The sequence below is a fragment of the Eptatretus burgeri genome, chromosome 6 (assembly GCF_056783735.1).
Source record: "Eptatretus burgeri isolate ZD-2024b chromosome 6, Ebu_testis_v1, whole genome shotgun sequence".
In the NCBI taxonomy this organism is placed as follows: Eukaryota; Metazoa; Chordata; class Myxini; order Myxiniformes; family Myxinidae; genus Eptatretus; species Eptatretus burgeri.
The window spans coordinates 59279809-59300920 of record NC_140966.1 but is presented as its reverse complement, the minus strand read 5'-3'; the positions used below and the strand labels follow the sequence as shown (position 1 = coordinate 59300920).

General features: G+C 43.6%; 1 protein-coding gene across 1 annotated transcript in view; it reads right to left on the bottom strand.

The window, feature by feature from the left end:
• Nucleotides 1-896: 896 nt before the first annotated feature.
• LOC147024882 (protein YIPF1-like) overlaps nt 897-21112 on the bottom strand; it is a 44727-nt gene continuing 24511 nt past the window's right edge. The window contains exons 3-10 of the mRNA XM_085885252.1: nt 20484-20577; nt 19492-19643; nt 13144-13224; nt 11784-11871; nt 11148-11264; nt 6530-6696; nt 2554-2736; nt 897-1244 (exon numbers count right to left, since the gene is read on the bottom strand). Of these exons, the coding sequence (XP_085741378.1) occupies nt 1155-1244; nt 2554-2736; nt 6530-6696; nt 11148-11264; nt 11784-11871; nt 13144-13224; nt 19492-19643; nt 20484-20577 (972 nt within the window). The 3' untranslated portion in view covers nt 897-1154. The remainder of the gene's footprint in view (nt 1245-2553; nt 2737-6529; nt 6697-11147; nt 11265-11783; nt 11872-13143; nt 13225-19491; nt 19644-20483; nt 20578-21112) is intronic.

Below are 21112 nucleotides of genomic sequence, written 5' to 3'. Positions count from 1 at the left end.
GGATCTGATGTCGAAAAAGAATGACGTGCATATGTAAGCCTTCATTATCTGTGTGCCAAGTTTGAACAACATTGCCAAATGCATATCTGAGAAATGGTTGAGGACGTGTTTGATACTGTTTTGTTTTGTTTTTTTGAACGAAAATGGCCACCAGTCTACCCTGCGGCCATCTTTGATCAGATCGCAAAATAAAGTGAGGGGCACGTGTCTGTCATCATGTACTGTATTTGTGCCAAGTTTGAACAAAATGGCTGCCAGTCGGCCATCTTGGATCGCATTGCAAAAACAAAATTATATGCTTATGTACACCATCTTATGTTGTCTTTGTGCCAAGTACGAATAAAATCAGTCCATACATGTCTGAGATATGGTGGTGGACGCTTGCACAGACACACGGACATGAAAATCGAGACCAAATCCATAAGCTACCGTTTTGGACCAAGTCCAACAGGAGCTCTCTCTATAGAGTGCAGCCTGTGGCTGCTGGTTGCATCATTGGTTGGGACGCGGCTATGCCGCTGATGCAGTGTCCCCCTCACCAGTGCACTGGTACTCATTTTACCGACCTCGGAAGGATGACAGGCTGAGTCAACCTCCTGGTGTATTAATTCAGCAGCCCAACGGGGCTTGAACTCAGGACCCGAGGATCCCAAGCCGCCACCCGAACCACTAAGCCAACACCAGGCCAACAGAAGCTTATAAAAAAACTTTTATAGTTAAAGGGGGTGTGCGGGGGGGGGTATGGGTGTTTATGTGACTGGTGTGTGTGTACATGGTTCAAACAAAGCGGGGTGAGGAGTGGTCAGAATAAATGGAATATTATTGATCAAATTCAGCTGCAACAGCTGAATAAATGCTCATCTCATGTTGAATGCAACACTGGAGGTACAAATCGAGATCCTTAAACAGCTGTTGCATTTTTATTCAAAACAACGATGAAAGAGGTCATCGTTTGCCAGTAGTAATAATACCTTAATCGAGAATTTGCATTTTTGTTCAATCCAAGTCACATCCATTTGAAAAGGCCCAAAACAATTAACATCCCACAGTTACACTCGCACACAAATGAGGGAGAGTAGCCACAGGCGCAGGTCCAAAGTTGACAGCCAACCACCCTGTGAAGACCGCCGAGAACATCACCATCGAAACAATCGCTACTGGTTGTGCTGGTGCATCGTGTCATTGTTTGCATGAGTGGGTAGCGATGGAGCAGGAACAGCTTGTGGAGTGTCAAAGAAGTACAACTGTACAGGCAGGAAAGAATGGGGGAAGAAACCAAGTATTGTAATGTCTGCGAGACAATTCACCAAGTAATCACCTTCAGCAGAAATATGATATTTTCACAAGGAACTTTGACACAAGAGGCGGCCATTAGGCCCATCAAAGCCTCCCCTATCATTTCCAACCGATGATTGTTTGTCCGTGCTCTATCGTTTTAAGCTCACCTGGACTTTCGTCAGGTGAGCTTATGAGATCGAGCAGTGTCCGTAGGTGAGATGAGTGAGTGACTCAGACCTTAAGTACTTCAATCATGATCGGTTTAACCAAACACAGGATTTTGATGAAACTTGGCCACAAGCTTCATATCTGATACCAAACAAAGGTGTACTGACTGCATCAAAATCTGCGCTCGTTTGTGGGGGGGGGGGGGATATTCGGGGGTGTGGGGAAGGGAACCCCCCCCCAAAAAAAGGTATTTTCTCTCTTCTCAGAAACTACACACACAATTTCGATGAAACTTGGCTACAACCTTGATCACCCATGATGTACCAAAGTCCAAAGTGTATCGAACGCATAAAAATCTGCACTCATTAAAGGGGTCTGTGGGAGGGTTTTGACCCCCCAAAATAGATATTTGCTGTCTCTTCTGAAACTACAAACACACAATTTCAATGAAACTTGACCACAACATTCATCACCCAGGATGGACCAAAGTGTATTGACTGCATAAAAATCTGTGCTCATCGAGGGGATCTATGGGTGGGGGGTTGGGGGGGCAGAAGTGTTGACCCCTCAAAATATGTACATGTTCTCTTTTCGGAAACTACACACATGATTTCGATAAAATTTGACCACAACACTCTTCACCGATAATGTACCAAAATGTATCGACTGCATCAAAATCTGCGCTCATTAAGGGAGTCCATGGGGGGAGGGGGGGTTCTCATGCCCCCAAAATAAGTATTTGCTCTCTTCTCCGAATTACACACAGAATTTCAATGAAACGTTTCCACAACCTTCATCACCCTTGATGTACCAAAGTTTGTTCACTGCATTAAAAAAATTCAGGATCTAAGGGGTTCTGCGGGGGGTTTGAGTGACTGTTGCTCCTGAGCCAGGTGAGTTTCAGGACAGGCGGTGCTATTTTTAAATGCTGAGCGTCAAGCAAGGAAGAAGCGCGTATCATTTTTAAAGTCTTTGGTATGACTCGGTCGGGGTTCATACCACCGACCTCCCAGAATCAGAGTGGACGCTCGAACCATTACACCACCGAGGCTGGTTTATTGTTTCAACTTTAATGTAAACAAACCAGAGTTAACTCGAACGGCTAACCTTGCAGCCAAGGCCGAGGCAGATGTGGAGCAGCAACAGGAAAGCGAGGGCAACAGTGGCATGGTGCTGGCCGTAACGCCGCAAAACAGGCCACAGGGCCACAGAAAGCACACCCCCTGATAGCATGCAGGCAAGTACCAACAACACCCAGCGCATGGGCTCCAAGGGTATGAGCCACAGTAGCTGCAAACACACACAAATATAAAAAGGACAAAAATAAACAATCTGGAAGAATATAGATGATGAAACGAATGGAAGAAATGTTTTCTTTTTTAGAATAGTCAAAAGGCATTCTATATTACATTTCAAAACTATCATGCCGTGCATTCGAGATCACCAGAAAAGAACACACTGCAAATAAAAGAGGAATATGCAACAAGAGGTGACGCTGAGCATTTAAGTGCAAAAAATATCATTAATATTGTTGTAGCAATTGGGTCGTGCAGTTGCCTGGTACGAATCTGACAAACCGCGTCAAAGCGGTCACGGTGGCCAGCCATTTGACTTCCCCAGCAGGGTTCCGGGCTCATTTTGCCACGTTACCTAATGAGGTGGGGCGCCTGAAATGATCGGGCATGTGCACTAATGCAGTGTCTCACGTCCTCCCATTAGTGACCTCAGTAGAGGTCGCCAGACGGAGGCATGGTTCGTACGGTGCTACTCGTGACAAGCCCAATCTGTCCTTCAACGGACTTGTGTGATCGCGACAATCAAAATCACTCGGACAGCAAGTGGTTTAATAATGGTGTGTATTTCGAAATGAGGTGGGGATTACAATGAGGAGAAGCAAACAATTGACATTTTAAAAAAAACCTACTACTCGCCCCTGAAACAACGTATGAACGAAGGATCCTTAATTACCTAAGTCTCAAGTCCTTTCATTTATTCCATGAGAGGACACGGGAAGAACGGATGGGATGCAGGAATACCATAGCTGTGCCTCGACGGGGAGAAGTGAAACCTAGTCTGTTGAGTTCATGCAACCGTGCGACGCAGCACGAACTGGCTGGTGAGAAAAGACAAATCATGGGCATGGCTTATTGGGCACACAATCGGGGAGAAAGCGCTGTGAGCAGAACGCATAGCAAAGACCTCCCACAGCTTCTTGAGCCAACACACACATCTCACGTGACTTCCGCTTGCACCCGCCTTTATAACCTCGGGCGTTCACCCGCTCCATAACATTGCCCGACATAACTCATGCCGAGATCACGCCTTTGCGCTTCGTGGCTCACCCCCGGAGTTCCCGGCAGCCAATTCTCGCCAAAAGTGGCGCGCAAGACCGCTATTCTCCCCAAAGGAATGTTCGACAGGTTATAAAAGGTAGAACACTGAAAAGGATTAAGGAAGAAGCATTTTTAAACACAAACATGAGGGAGAGGGGGATTGACGGAGTTTACTATATAAATAGCGATGCATTTTCTACATCACAATTAAATGACCTCACGCTTACTCGAGTGCATGCAATGTTGGAGATAACTACCTTTATACTATGCAAAGCTAGCTCCCAGAAGTCATTCCCATAACAACATTAAAAGATTGCGGGGGTAGGCCGAGTTTATTCATTCTCGTTGTGTTCACATGCCTGGTGTTGGCTTAATGGTTAGGGTGGTGGGCTTTGGATCCTCGGATCCTGAGTTCAAATCCCACCTGGCCTTTGAATTAATACCAGGTGGGGTTAACACTGCCTGTCATCCTTCTGAGGTTGGCAAAATGAGTGCCAGCTTGCTGGTATTATCCTGTGTCGGAGTGGCGACCCATCCAGGATTGTGTCCAATATCCAAGGAGACTGCTTAGGCAGCACCAACGCTCTGCACAGAGTATGGTCCCAATGGACGGATGGATGGATTTTCTTCACACACTAACAATTCTGAATGCAGCTAAATTTGAAAAAGCATTTCTGCTTTTTTGAGAATTTAAAAATGGCAACCGTAACGGCCACGAGAAGGAACACTCAACAGACATGAAACCTAACATTTCGTGCATAAATTACCAAATATTAGTGCTTGCAACAGTTGGGCAGCTGGTATTTGGCCAACCTCTCCAACGGTTACACAAGAAGTGGCATCTAGGCTTAGCGATGGCTACTCCCCACATCCTCTTCCATTGAAGCATCGTTCAATATCAACTCTCCACTCAACCAAATATCTTAAGCTCAGGGAACAGATGCTCCTGCAGAAAAGATCTTCCGTGCTGGCCTCACTTGTCTCGCCCTTCCCTGAGCCTCGATTTTGTAAACAAATAAATAACAAAAACAAACGCAAAGCCACTATTTTTTGGGACCTTGGGTTGGACAAAAGTTCTGGAAATGGTCAATCGCCGTGGGAACAGAGTATCTGGAAGGTGTGGCACTTTTTAAAGGCTATTACACCCATCGGCTTCATAAACTGCAGAAAGCTATCAGGCTGCAATCCTCTGTTCTTACACAGGTGGTGTCTTGCTGACATGGTTAAAAAAAAACTAAGCTCGGTTATGACCAACACAGTTCTGCAAATTAATTACACCATTGCAGTGGGGAGGGGGGGGGGGAAGAATCTGATGCAAAAAAAGAAGAAAAAAACTGCAGATGCACCAACGAATGCTGTGAGTTATGACGTGATGAATGCAACCTTAGAACCTAAGAAGAATGTGCTCATTTTAATTCCTCTGTGCCTCTCCCCCCACCTTTCATCCAGAAACAAAATGTAGCCCGTGTCTCCTTTTGTTTCATTCACGAAGCTGCAAATCAGTATCTTTAGTAACCAAAGTGTGCACGATCGTTGAGGCCTTTCCCAAGCTAATGCCTAATGGCACGGCCTGAAGGACTGCGGTTAATAATGCCACCGACTTGTCAAGATGAAGCAAAAAAAAAAAAATACCCCAAAACAAACAGCAACAATTAGCAGTGTAAAGCAACACGAGAGGAGGAATATAAGATTCAAAAACATGTTAAACGAGAACGGGCACTCGTAGAGAGCATATACCTTCGCCGCCGCTACTGTTTTGTTCTTGGCATAAGAGTGTGGGGAACAGAACAAGGAGCATTATGGTGCTGATTTCATACGAATCGGATAAGAATTGACTGCGTTATGATAAAAATACGCACATCTGCAAGGTCCTGACCCTCCTGACCTTTGACCCCCAACTGCGAGTAAGGGCAATTACGTCATTGTGTCAAGTTGCATATCACAAGATTGGGCATTAAATTCTGAACATTTTGGCATTAGTTTCATGCAAATTGGATAAAAATTGACCGCGATATGGTAAAAAGACGATTTTGACCTTTTCATGACCTTGACCTTTGCTCCCAAAATCTTTGACCCAATTGCTCCCAAAATCTAATCAAATGGTCCTTGGCTAATAACCAATCATCCCACCAAATTTCATGTAATTCGGTTTAATACTTTTTAAGTTATGCGAATAACAAACAAATAAATAATCATTGGCATCTCCCATAAACATATATTTTGGTACTGATTATAATGCCAGGATTTGGGACATTTTCTTTTAAAAACAAGGGTAATGACGTAATTGTGTCATGTCGCCCATCACAAGATTGGGCAAAGAATTCTAAACATTTTGGCATCGGTTGCATGCCAATTAGATCAAAATTGACCGCGCTATGGTAAAAATACGAATTTGACCTTTCCGTGACCTTGACCTTGACCTTTGACCCGATCGCTCCCAAAATCTAATCAAATGTTCCTTGGATAATAACCCATCATCCCACCAAATTTCAAGCGATTTGGTTTAATACTTTCTGAGTTATGCGAATAACAAACACACACACACACACACACACACACACACACACACACACACACACACACACACACACACACACACACACAAATAAATAAATAAATACACAGCGACCAATACATAACCTTTCGCAGAATGCGAAGGTAATGAGTCAATGTTTCAGGTACTCATGCAATGCAAAGGAATAAGGTGACAGGAGATGCAAATGAAGAAAGGGGTAAGCTCATGACCTCACCGCAGCAGGTATGAAGGACGAGAGGCAGTAGCCGTATATGCAGACGAGTTCTAGGAAAGAATACGGTGCAGGAGCTCCTGCATGGCCGTGCCACCACACCAAGCAGCCCCACAGTGCCAGAGGAACCAGCCACGCGTACGCATACACTGCCGTAGCAGCGATGGATACTGCATAGGGAAGACGCGTAAAGGGACCTCTTCAATTTACTGAAGTGAAAACCAAAAAACTGGGCATTACCATTTTCTGCAAGTCAAGTGACCATGGAATGGTGTACCAATCCATACATTAGTGTGTTGCAGAGTCTTTTGTTGGGATGAATGGCTTTCAAAATGAAGTTTGAGGTAATAAAATGGAAGAAAATCAATCAATTTTATTGGATTTGTACATTCAATAGATGAAGTGAAATTAATGCCAAATATGAAAACGTCGTCGTCAACTGAAGTGTTTCTCATCACAAGTGGGGAACTCGCATAATTCAACCACGAGGTGGTTTTACCCGAGACCATACGGTTTGTGCCGGGTGGTTACACATCCACCAAGGGAAAGTAACGAGACATGCCCTTAGGTTCTACGGTGAGAAACTCTGCAGGAATTGGCGAGCAAATTCACCTCGTCTTCCTTCGTTGTACACCTGCCGATGTGCTCTGTGTATTTCATGAAGCAGCACCGGCTGTGAGGCGAGGTGGACTCGGCGATACAGGTGCACACACAATCCTGACAAAGTCTGCTGCTGCCTCCGAACAGTGGTTACCATCGGTACGAAAGCCTTAATGAATGAATTCTGATTTGCATCATTTTAAAATATCAGTGAAGTAGTTTTGCACCGCGTATGTTAGAAAGTTGTTCAATCATTGCACATGAACATGACATGATGAATGTTAGTACCAAAGTAATTTCAGGCACACCTGGTCTGATCCACCTCATAAGTCTACGCCAATACGACGAACGAAGTAGACCGCCACAGATGAACCGGTAACAATATATCCCCGTCATCAAGCGTAGACAAAGCCTTACTCCGAATTTCAAAAGCTTGTGGAAATATGGTCACCCAGAAGTCAAATTGATCAATATGTTTATGTCTACGTGTTTTTATTTTCTATTGTGTTCAATCCTTCGCTACACTGTTAATGTCTGTGTTGTAATGCAGCGATACCCCGATTTACGTCTTCCCCCTTTTTTTTTAACGTCGTTTCGCAAATACGTCGTCACATTATTAATACCATGACCTGATTCACGTCCCCTCAACTCACACTTACGTCACTTTAAAAGCCATCAATTTTTTATTCTCCAGTGCTTTCAGAACTTACAAGACTGATAAAAATGGCAGAATACATCGCTAAAGGACCAAATCTGGAGATCGCAAAAATCACCAAAAGAACTACTGTCCTTTGCTTCGTGCATAATAAATGTGCTGCACCGTAGATTGGCTACGAAGCAAGAGGCATCGTTAAAACGTTGCCTGTGAAGTGAGATTGGATGTTATTCATCGAATGGATACTGGTGAACGCGCCACTGATGTTCATTGAACACAGAGGGAGAAGAAGAGGTCCCGCCAACCTTGACTGGTTTATTTTTATTTAAATATGTGTAATTGTTTTTTGAAAAATTAATTTATATGTATGTGTACTTGAATATAACTGTGATTGTTCATAAAAGGGTAATATCAGAGGAGCCATTCAAAAATTACGTGGCACATAGAGGTGAGTGGGGTGCATGTCCAAGCGTCACGGAGTGCTTCGGAGGGGGGGGTGGAGGTGGTTTCCAGTTTCGATACGTAACGCTAAATCAATCAATGAAAAATTAGATCAAGGCACCCTTTATTACTTCCACCACGGAAGGTGGATGAAGGTTATGTTTTCACCCGTCTGTCTGCCCGCTTGTGAACAGGATATCTCAAAAAGTTGTGAATGGATTCAGACAAATTTGGGTGGAGAGCTTGGGTATGTGACACTGACAGATTAGATTTTGGTGAAGATCCAAATCTAGATCTGGATCGAATAATTTTTCAAGTAATTTTTCACCAATGAGAGATAAGGCCAAAAACGTCATATGGAAGGATATCTCAAAAAGTTGTAGACAGATTCAAACAAAACTCAGTAAGCAGGTTGGGTATGTAACAAGGAAGAATCGATTCGATTTTGGTGAAGATCCGAATCTGGATCCGGATCCGGATCCGAGATTTTAAAAAGTGATTCTTCACCATTGAATGATTGGGATAAAACGACATCTCGCATGATACATGAAAAAGTTAGAGACGGATTCAGACGAAACTTGGTGGATGAGATGGTTCGGTGACAAGAACAAGCTGATTAAATTTTAGTTCAGGTCCGAATCCAGATCCAGCCCATCAGAGGGATACAAAACGTACACTAATCAGCCTGGAGGAAGTATGCACTCCACCGAGTGGCTGTTCTAGTTTAAAGATGCAAGTATTTAATGATACACTTATTCAATACATTAATGATAAAGTAAATCGCTTTATTGAAATTCCATCATTGCTTTTTCCACAGACACTTAATCTCATTTGCAAATAAAAGCAATTGAACATATTTAGAAATGATTACATCACTCTGAGCGATTAGTCTGATGACGTCATTACAGGGATTCCGACTGTTGCCGAGACTTATTGACGGTACACTGTACCATATTTACCTTTTCAAATAAGTATAGTTCGTAGAAACTGAAAATTAAAAAAAAAACAGGATAAAGGTATTAAATAGGGGGATAAGGGGGAGTCTTCATTGAGCATTACATAATATTTTATGGTGTGTCTCTTGAAGCATTTTGAAACGTTACAGGGTGGTGGAGGGGTGGGTGTCAGATTTGGGCAAAAAAAAAATTGTGTCATTTTTGAATGGCCCTATAAGTAAAAAGCGAAATATAATACGTGAAGTGGCGACGTTAGGAATGCATGCCCCATCCATCCATTGGGACCATACTCTGTGCAGAGCGTTGGTGCTGCCTAAGCAGTCTCCTTGGCTAATGGGCACAATACTGGACAGGTCGCCACTCCGACACAGGATACCAGCAAGCTGGCACTCATTTTCTGACCTCAGAAGGATGATAGGCAGAGTCAACCCCACCTGGTATTAATTCAACAGCTGAGCAGGATTTGAACTCAGGACCCTAACCATTTAGCCAACACCAGGCATATGCATGCCCCCCTTATCCCATGAATTCTTATGAGAAACATTGCTCTGATTTACATTGTTTCAATAATTGGTGCACTTTGCAGGAACACATCCCTGAGGTAAACCGCGGTCTTACAGTAATGTACTTCCTTTTAAAATATTATCTAATTTGGGCTTGTAATTGTGGTAAAGGGGGACTTGTGGCCCGAGGAGTTGTTTGGGGGCTGGACCTACGATCTTCTGATTAGCTTTGGCTGTCCACCATTGGCCTAGGTGATAAGCAAAATGACCAAGATATCACATCCTCATAGTCTTATGTTCATGGCAATGAAAGTACATGAATGTTAGACAACATTGGATAAACCTAAAAGGAGATGAAACACAAGAAATCAGGTCTAAGATTTCCACCTTCTAAAGAAACCACCTTCAATGACCTTTCCCCCCTCTTCTCTACCATCTGCAAATTTGCTTATTTGCCCATACACTCCCAACCGGTCTTTCAATGTGCTGCTCACCACCATATCACGACATCCTCTGTGGCGGGTGTTCACCTGCTCACCACACCAATGTTCGTATGTGACCTTCTACCCTTTATCACTTAGCTTTACAAATGAAAATAAAGATTGAAGCTCGATTCTTACTTTTCAAAAATAAAAAATAATGCATGAATGCAAATGGTGCAGATGAAGCCTGACCTCCATTGAGTTACTTCCTCCTCAGACAATATCCTCACGAGTCTCAACCATTCCCAAAAGGATGGACGATGCTATCGTAATCGCTGTGTGTCAGTGCATGAGTGGGCAGACAGATCTACTTCAATGCAGATAGTTTGTTCTTCGATGTAATATAATCAACATATGCCTGCACGTTCCCTGAAGGAACAGGAGATGCTATTGTAATGGTGCCACATCAGTTTACGAGCGAGTCCACACCAGTCGTGAGGTCTACCGTCACCTTTATTCCCCAGCAAGGCTCTGTGTTGTTAAATTGTCAATCTTGTTGTTTCTATAAGTTACTGACAAAGCATTGTTTTTTTTTTATTTCCCTGGGATCTTGGGAAGGCAAAATATCTCTGAAGTAACATGACTTGATCACTTCCGAGTTGTCTATTTCAGATGTAACGCACAACAATATGTGACATTTCGTGGCCAACCATTGACCCCAAATAAATGACTGTCCAAGGAGATTCACAAAGTTACATTTGCGGCCTAATGATGCATTATTATTCCAAGAATGCAATATGGAAATTTTTTATTATCAGATCCAGAAAACCTCACCTTTTGAAATAGTTTCCCTTTAATGACTGAGGGGCATGAAACATGGTAATGTGATCATGTTAATGTGCATTGAAAACAACATGACAAGCACTTTAATTAGGCTACACAATCGAGGTGACCATTTCACAGCACAGGTTGTATTGTATGAAGTGTTCGCACAAGTGAGCCGAATCAGCCAAGGAAGAAAGCAAAAACTGACACTCTGCTCACCTTTCTGAAACTCCGGTGTATAGCGAAATCCACTTTCTCCTCTGTGCACCAAAAAATTGGAAAGGTTTCCACTGATACTGATGGCAAAAACCAATGTAGCACAGATCCAAAAGGGCCCTGTTTCAAAAACACACGTGCATATGTACGTGCACACACACATATACACACACACACACACACACACACACACACACACGCACACCTTAGCCATATTGTCATGTCGATGGGTGAGTGTTTTTTAAACAATTGTTAATAGCTGCTCGTACAAGTTTCACAAGTGAAAGGGAAGACAATTGGGGAGGAATGTTTTATTAAGCTATTTATATGTAGAATTGTCTGCAGGAAGATTACGAGACACAGCAGCAGTCAAGGAGTTTAAAAGGAAAACAGATGTGTACATCGAGGTAAAGGGAATGATAGAACACAGGAAGTTGTATAATGTTGGAACATTGTGCCAAACAGCTGTGCCCATATCTGAAATTTGTCCTTTAAAAGCTGAGACTAATTCGGTGTTTTGTTTGATCAAATGGTATTTGATGAAACAACTACGTGAACCAACACTTGTGCTCGGGGCACAAATGTACCATGACTGACAAAAACCCCTGAGTGAAGACTGCCCAGGATTTTAGGACTGACCGTAGAGATCTGGTTTATTGCGGATGTAATGCCGCACAAAGTTGCGCTTCGGCAGAGGAATCATTGACCCCTTGATGCGATTTAGGACCTGATGAAGACAAAGTGGAACAATGAATATTGTGGAAATAGTTTAACAATAAATAACACGTTTTGATAGGTATACTTTCAGGAAGGCACAAACACGCTATTTGAGCACAGTCTGTCTGTCGACACTTAACCCTCTGCAGTTCTATTCTTACATGAGCCATAACATCTTTATACACCAAAAAATAATTCATTTAACCGGAGATAATCAGGAAAAGCACTTTTCTGGATCAGTGATCCTCCTGTCAAAATGATATTTAAAAACAAACTCTGACAAAACCAGCTGTGTGTGCTGCTTCGCCTGAAAACAGGTTCAGTGTTGCGAAAGCAGACTCATGACAAGGGTTACACTGAGGTGGTTTGCCTTTGCCTCGTCAGTGGTAAACAAGGGCAAAGTTTTAGAATCGATCTGTTAAGGGTGACTCATATATTCTTCATGAAATACATCGTGGGATCTTTCGCATCCACCAGCTAATGCTAGCGGACAGGAGGCCCAGTTAAATGTCCATCCAAGGGACGGTGCACCGTGTTACACAATACACCTCCTGCAAAATGCCAATCGGGCAGTTTACAGTGGATCAGGAATCTAACCAAGATTAGACAGCTCAAAAGTAAGTGCGCCACCTCCGCACTATCCCATCAGACCTGACGAATCCGGCATGCAACTTCAGAAAAAATACATACCAGGCATGCTAATGCAATCGTAATACGAAGAATCACAACACATAGTTTACAAGTCCTCACACAGAGAGTCATTGTGGGGCGGACAGAGTACAAGTTACACGCCAGAAAAAGAAAGAATCACATATGAAGTGCATTTCAGTTCATTATATGTCGACTATTTTCACAATATCAATTGTTTAAGCAGAGCTATCAAGATGTTAAAAAGAATAGTTCTGCCCTCTTTAACCAAGACTTGTTGCTCCCTGCTTGTGTCATGTTACGTGTGTTCTTCATCTTCTCTGTCCCCTCTTATCTCCCTTCACCTTCCTTCAAGAAAACCATTACATACATAGATTTTCCACACCATACTCTTCTTTTAATACTTTCCCCCCCCCCCCCCCCACCAAACTTCATTGTCGTGCGGCAATTTCAAGCAAACGGGCATTTTGATTATGAGCAGGTATAGAAGAAAACATTGCTCAAAATCGAATATTCGCAATTTAAATGATATTCCCAGTGGGTGATGCTTACTTTGATACCTATACAGCTGGCAAGTTAAATCTGAGAGCAAAGCTATTCGATTACTTTTCAGGTTCTGCAATCAGGGACATACCTGCCGTGTGTCCACGTCGAAGAAGGTTTGGTAGTAGCTGAAAGTCCAGAAAGAGCTGCTCTTTTTCTGGCCAGCAAGCAGCTGTAAGGTTTATAAGAGAAACAAAGTTAATTTGGCTGGAAGGGAAGAAAATGTTGGAGTATATTTGGCACAATCAAAACGGGTACATGCGATGACATAATTCAGAATAGATCTGCACCCACAAATCACTCAAAAATGTCAGACTTATATAACTACAGTTACTACAGCTGAAGAACCAGTCTTACTCGTGAAGACTCGTGATGATATGTGTTAACGGAAAGGTCAAATGATGGATGGAATGAGAACGGCACTCGGTAAAGTGCATAGTCTCGCCTCGTGCGCTCATTCTGAACAAAAATACTGTTGCGGGGTGGGGGTCGGGTGAGAAGACCACGAGGTGGGGGAAGCTATCTCGGTTCCCACCAGACTCCCCGGAATTGTAGGCCGTCGCACACGGATAATTCCGTGACGAGGCGGGTCGCTTAACCGACCGTGGACGCCAATAACTCAAATGCGTGACCTAGGGTCCTCCCGTCTCTGGGTTAGTCGGGTCACCAAATGAATCACGTGGTTTAATTAGCAGGGAACACGCCCTTGGTATGCCTTGTCCGAACCGGATCACTCTACCGGATCGGATCACTTTTCCGGATCGGATGCAGCCGAGTGACACTGCCAAGGACGTACCAGCTAAAAGGAACGGATCGTTGGGAATAAAGTCCCGGCTAAACTAGGATTCGGACCATGCTGGATCAATGAAAGAAACCACAAGGACAGCTGGGAACATTCCAAGTAATAATTTATTAACAATGGGTGAGGAATGGTATGTGGCACAATCAAGATTTATTGGGGTGTGTTGTGCACAGATAGGGGAGAGAGAGGTGTGGTGCAGCAAACAAACAGGCAACTTACAAAAGGGGACACAGAGCAGACATAATGCGAAAATAATAACAATAATAATGATAACGATCTTCTGCAGTCGAACTTAAGCAGACAGGTGCCAGGACACACACACACACACACACACACACACACACACACACACACACACACACACACACACACACACACACACACACACACACACACACACACACACACACACACACACACACAGAAAACCCGATGAAGAGAAAGTTTTGAACCAGGAAGGGAAAGGAGTTGAGGCTACATTCTTGGTACCTTTGTGCTTTATAGCACGACGCGCCACCAATATGTTTTGAGGGGAGTGCTCCATAGTGCGGCACCTGACAGCTGGCGCATCATCTCTGGCTTCAGCAGAGTGTGTGGAGACCGTGTTCGGGAAGGAGGGGCTTGAGTGGAGAAGGGGTGGAGTCCAGGGTGCATGGACGGAGTGGTAGGCGGGACCAGGTAGGCAGGTGGGGTTGACATCGTGTGGGCGGAGATGAGGAGGCGGAGTCCAGACAGCAGGAGGCGGGTCATGCTGAGGGACGAGGGCGAGGCCAGATCGAGCGAGCGAAAGAGAAAAGAGAGGGAAAGGCGGAGGGACCGCTCCGACCTTTATAGGACCTGCCGCGCGGGGGGAGGGGCCACCCCAAATCAAAACGTCATCACCTGAATCGGGCACTCCGATTCGCCCCGACCCTTCACGTGGCCCACAAACTTTGCCCGGAAACTGCCTCACTTCATTTCCGGCAAGGCCATCCCAGACAGCGGCAATACTCCTCTCCGACCCCACGACATGACACGAATTGCCCACACCGAAATTGGCACGCGAAACATCCTGCAAAAAACCCCGGGCCGCGCGCCCGGCCGAGGGTCCCGCATGCCCGCTCGGGCGTTCGACCAGCGCCGATCAACGCGCTCGCCCCGCACGCGCCAACGTGGCCCAAATTGTACATTCTTGGCTCGATTGCAGCTTCGTTGGCCGTAGAGACAAGAAGACCTTTACCATCCATGGAGAATCCGCTGCTGCCAGCGCGGGCCGAAGGTACATCGATCGTTATGGATAAATCCATGCACGTTTCACGAGCGGCGTACGTGTCTGCCATCGAGCACATTCTATACAGTGCGCGGGGTTCGGCCATGGCCCACGTGGTCAGTGCTCGCGTTCGCCCGATTCTGCTAGCGTGTGCGTGGGGCGAACACCAATATGTGTCGGATATTGAGGTTGAAAAGGAACTCGCCACCTTCTACCTCGCACACTTGTATCCCGCCCAACATGGCGTGGAGTCGCCATTAACGGCCTCCGTAGGCATTTCGTGCAGCGTGGGTGTCGTGCTGGCTGTGTTTCCTGTGTTATGGAAAACACAATCGGGTGGAAATTACCGCTGCGAGTGCGTTTGGCAGGCTGTGTTTTGTATGGAGGGTTGTGGGTGTAGTGGCTGCTTGGCCTTTGCTGAGGACCCATCTCACAGCGTCGGGCGCACGTGGCTCAATTTACCTCAGGAATAATCAGAAAAAAAGAGTAGGGACGAAATGAAGAAGAAAATGATGTCAGCAAACCTAGCTACGAGATCATCGCAACGCACTCCCTTGTTATCCCGCTAGACAAAAGGAAAGGGACTATCTACACATATAATAATGGAATAACTATCTTGGGACCACTATCTGTTGGATGCATGCGGTTCCGAGAACCACAATACCATTGTTAACCGAACACGCTATTATGACGGCCTATATACACCCGATTATGTCACATACATTTCCATTATCAGTAGCTTTGTTGATTGACTATTAGGCTATTTAACGACGACTTTTGTTTACCTTCAGGCTAAATTGCGTCAATGAAGACAAATATGAACAAGAAAAAGAGTAATCAGAGATTGCAGACCCTTGCCAGGACTTGTTTTGTGTGGTGTATTATGTGTAGCGTTTGTGTGTTATGTAATTAATGAGACACAATTAGAACTGCCACTATATAAATGCTGGCTGTGACGACCGGATACCAAGACGTTCCGCTTTGATCGAACACGTGACCCTGACCCATGACGTTTTAAAAAAAATTATTATTCAATTGAATTTAGAATGGGATTAAAATAAATTCAATTCAAATCAAATGGAAGACCAAATAGGTACAGTCCTACATTGGAGTATTCAGGAGCACAAACAAGCAAAACGCAAAGATCAGGAGGTCACCAAGAGGAACCTGGATAGGATTCACATTTCAGCTGATACTCCTCCACCCTCAAGCCCATCCAGGCACAACCAAGTGAGCCTCATTCAATAATTTTTTTTTTTAATCGAAAAGAACACATCAACAAAATTAAATATTTCTGGCTGCCATACCATGTGTCCGATGAAGTTGAAATTTAAAACATGTATTCCCCAATCACTTCCAGATCATAATCGTGAAGTTTCATGTCGATTGATTAAGTGGTTTCAGAGAAAACGTAAGTTAATATTTTACTTCAATCCAACGTGACTGCCAAACCATGTGACCTATCAATTATTCCTGAAGAAACTTGTACACCCAAGGCTTGGGGAACATGTGTGAAGTTTCCCCTCAATCTGTCCAGCCGTTCTGGAGAAGAAGATCTTTATATGTTTTAAGGTAAATCCAACATGGCTGCCAAAACATGCGACCGATGACATCATATGTGTGAACTTTTTGTTCCTCGTGGACAGGCATTCTAAACAGGCATTTAATTATCATTAAAACATTCTACATGAGTAGTCACACCAGTGGTGAAAATTTCATCTCAATCTGACAAGCGGTTGCAGAGAAAAACACAAAAGTTTTGTGCGGACAAACAAACAAACAGACAGACAGACAGACACAAAAGGACCCAAATGCAATACCTTCTCCTTGGGCGAGGGTAAAAATCTTTCAAAAGATATTCGCCATGGCTCGTCGATCATTATGTATCGAGTTTCGCATCGATCTGTGACATGGTTCTGGAGAACTTTTTTTTAACATTTATTTATTTATTTAATCCAATATGGCCACCAGACCACATGACCAATGACATCATACATTTACTGTAATTCTTCACTCACATCGGATCGTAGGTTAGTACAGGCATTTGATGCAAGATAAAGAGCAAACCAAGGCAAAATTGTAACAGAAAATTTCTCAACTGTGTTATCTAGATAAATGTGTTATATAACACGTAAAAACTCATATAATATGCAATCCAAGTTATGGAAAATATTTAAAATGTGTGTTACTTAAATAACAGGCATCACTTTTCAATACATTTTATGCAATGCTAAAGCAAGTCTTCCATAGCTCTCCATCCATCCCCACTGTTCCGGCTGAATCTCATTTCCATTTCCCTTCCACTGTTGGATCTGGCAGTAGATGCGAAGTCTGTGTTATTTGGCTGCTGCTGATGTGGGTGGCAGACTTTGTGGCTGAACATGAGAAGTTCTGAAAGCAACCTTCTCAAAAATGCTTGCATCACAATGAGTTCAGGTGTTCTGTGGGCTTTGAGTCATATAGACATAACAGAGCATTCTCTCCCACGGTTACAACATCATTAGTTGAAGCTGATTGGGTGTCAAATTCCTTGGCTTGCTCACAGATGTCGCTGCCGCAGTTGAATTTATTGAGGGAAGCTCCCTTTCCTGTGCCACATACGTGGGAGGTGGTGTCGCATCCGAGAAGAGAAAGTCGGAAGAGAATGTTCATGCATATATCAGGGCCGTTTTTCTGTTTGACAGCCTTCAGATGTTCCATACACGTGTTTTCTTCATGTCATTCTTTAGCTCGGGTTGGTAAAACAGGTAACATGTCTCTGGGCTGATGTGGTAAATCAGTAGGATATCTCCCTCTTGCCCATCTACCCCTTCAATGGCAGATGCATGTTTCGTGCCAAAGTTAATGTCGAGTGATAAGTGACAGTGAAAGTCACCGGATGGCACGAATGTCCGCTTCAGGGATAAGGGCAATGTATGCTTGTGAATTGACTTCTCTGTAAATAAGTGCATCGTTTAGGTAAAGCCTTCTTTAGTAAGAATTTGTGTCCTCACTTATCATGTCCGTTTTGATGGTGGTTCAAGGCAACTGAGGGGTTCAATGCCCAGATTTTAGATTGGCACTTAGATAGCAGGAAGCGGCATGTAACATTGGTTTGTTTGGCCAATTAACAGCCGTGAAATAGCTGCCGGCATGATACTCCATCCGTGACTATCATCTCCCTGGTAATGGTAACGCGACGCTGGGCCATGGAGCTATCCGGAGGTGAAGTCCTTCACAATATGGTTCCAAATTAATGTTTCACCTTGAGCGGTATGCATCAATGGGTTTGGAGTCAACGTTTTGAATTTAAGCCCAGTATAGATTTTGCTCGTTTCGGTGATTTTGTTCTCAGACTAGTGCGGATGACAGAAGCCCTCTTCCAGTGGGCACATGAGATGTAGGAGAATGCTTTCCGAAGGAATTCTGCCAGAATGTTTCCAGATAGCAGTTATAAAGGTGTAGGTGTTGCGTGATGATCTAAGAGACAATTTGTAAGTACACCGTCAATAATAAACATGGCATTCATGGAGGTTACCATATGGTGTCGTTCATGAGAATCCACATAGTCTTGATTTTGTTTGACTGAGAGCAGGTCTCATTCACATGCCATTATGCCACCATTCACATGTGCCAAATCGCCAGCCTCAAAGTGGAAAAAGAGCTTTCGCTTCTACCGCTGATACCTCATAGCCCAGACAGTAAACCCATCAATAGATGGGGGAAAATAAGTACAGCTTTGTGCTCACTGCAGGTGAATGACCTAAGACAATGGGGACAATGGGAGGTCATGCTGCAACTGCTGCTATTCATTGTGTACCAACGTACGAAGCACGGTTCACTATTGCTCACAATGCATAAGCATACCCCACGAGTATATAATGCAATTCAAAGGATTGTTGTAAATGATGTTATTTTCACAACATCCTTCATTCAACTTTATTTAAATTGTAAACCTCGAAACATAACTCCGATACACATGACTGTTTGGCGAGACAAACACAGCCAGTGCTTTTGGTGGAAGCGCCGTCACTTCCCGAGGTACTCTGGATACCAGTGACGTCAAAGCAACGGCGCCACTTTTCTCAACCTATGGGGATTGTCCGTACTCTATCCTTTTAAATGCTAAACGTCAAAAGCAAGGAAGCAGCCCGTACCATTTTAAAAGTCTTTGTGTAACTCAACTGGGGTTTGAACCACTGACCTCCCTGACTGGGAGCAGACGCTCTAACCATTACACCACCATGTTACACAAATGTAACTGCACTGAAGGAAAGGAATCCCACAGGTATGGGGAGACCAGGTTATAACCAAATGATTTTGTGTTCATTCCATAACTAATCAGGTGAAGGCGGTACATGCTTTTCAGTTGAATGAGGCAAAATCAATTTCATAATATCATGTCTCACCTCTGTTCTGACACCCTCATCGTAAATCAATTCTTCTTCTGTGTCTTCCTCTTCAACTTGCATGCGACCATTTATGCTCTCCTTGCCCTCATCTACGAATAAGGTTTGGGAATCAGGTGAGCCGGTCAGCATGCTTGTGGCAGGGTTGAACTCTGCAGCATACAGAACAAGGTATGTTTGACAGTACTACGCGTGCCTACCCGTTGCTTCACCGACGGATTTAATCAAAAGACAGCTCATGTTCCACTTCACAAACATATTGCATGAGTATGTGTCTCAATACGGATGTAAAATTAAGTGAAACACGCAAAAAAGGATCTTTTATAGCAGGTAGTTGCTGCTGTCCTTGTGACTGTGGTTGTTGTTGTTTGTGTGTTTCTTCCGTAGGCAGAGTACATGTGTGCCAAAAATATTTGAAATAACAGGCACACAATACCACGACATTATATAATGCCCACAGTGGTTCACCAAGGTCATGGAGAGCTCAGAGGTGTAGAACTGTGACTACTGTCCATTGCGATAAGATGGGTACTGACCAAGATAAGCGTGGGTTGTGGAGGAGGGTGAAGGAGTATTTGGGTGGCAAAAATATTTGAAATTTAGGCACACAATACAAAGACATCTAATGATGGCTAGAGCAGCTTGCAACCCTGGGTATCATATGAAGCCAATTGCTGTGAAAGGGTTAATAAAACACAAAATTTTGATAAATGCAGCTTCCCAGAACAGCAGGTTTGGGAAACTCAATCAGTGCAAATGGCCTGTTATGCTAAATGTGATTGGGTACCGATATAATGAGAGGCATATATATATACCTACTAATGTAAAGTCAATGAAAGTAAATATTAAATCAAATTGATGAAATACAATCTTCTTCTTCTTCTTTTGGCTGCTCCTGTTAGAGGGTCGCCACAGCGGATCAACCGTCTCCATTTCGCTCTATCCTCCACATCTTCCATTGACACTCCAACCACCCGCATGTCCGCCGTCACCGCATCCATGAACCTCTTCCTTGGCCTTCCTCTTCTCCTCCTGCCTGGCGGCTCCATCTTCAGCATCCTTCTCCCGATATACTCCGCTTCCCTCCTGTGCACATGTCCAAACCATCTCAATCTCACCTCTCTCACTTCGTCTCCAAACCGTCCTACCTGCGCTGTCCCTCTAATATACTCATTCCTTATCCTGTCCATCCTCGTCACTCCCAACGAGAATCGCAGCATCTTTCACTCTGCCACCTCCAGCTCCGCTTCCTGTCTTTTTGTTAGCGCCACCGCCTCCAAACCATGCAACATAGCTGGTCTCACTACCGTCTTATATACTTGATGTATATACACTACCGCCTTATATACAAATTGATGAAATACAATATAAATTAAATTAGTCCAATTCAAAAACCAATAAAAACACGATCAGATATCAATGACAATAAAATAAAATCAATCCACCAAAGCTACTGCTCACAATGAAATGGAAACAAGATATGACCCAGAAAATATTTCTCATATATATATATATATATATATATATATATATATATATATATATATATATATATATATATATATATATATATATATATATATATATATATATATATATATATATTCTTTTTTTGTTACGG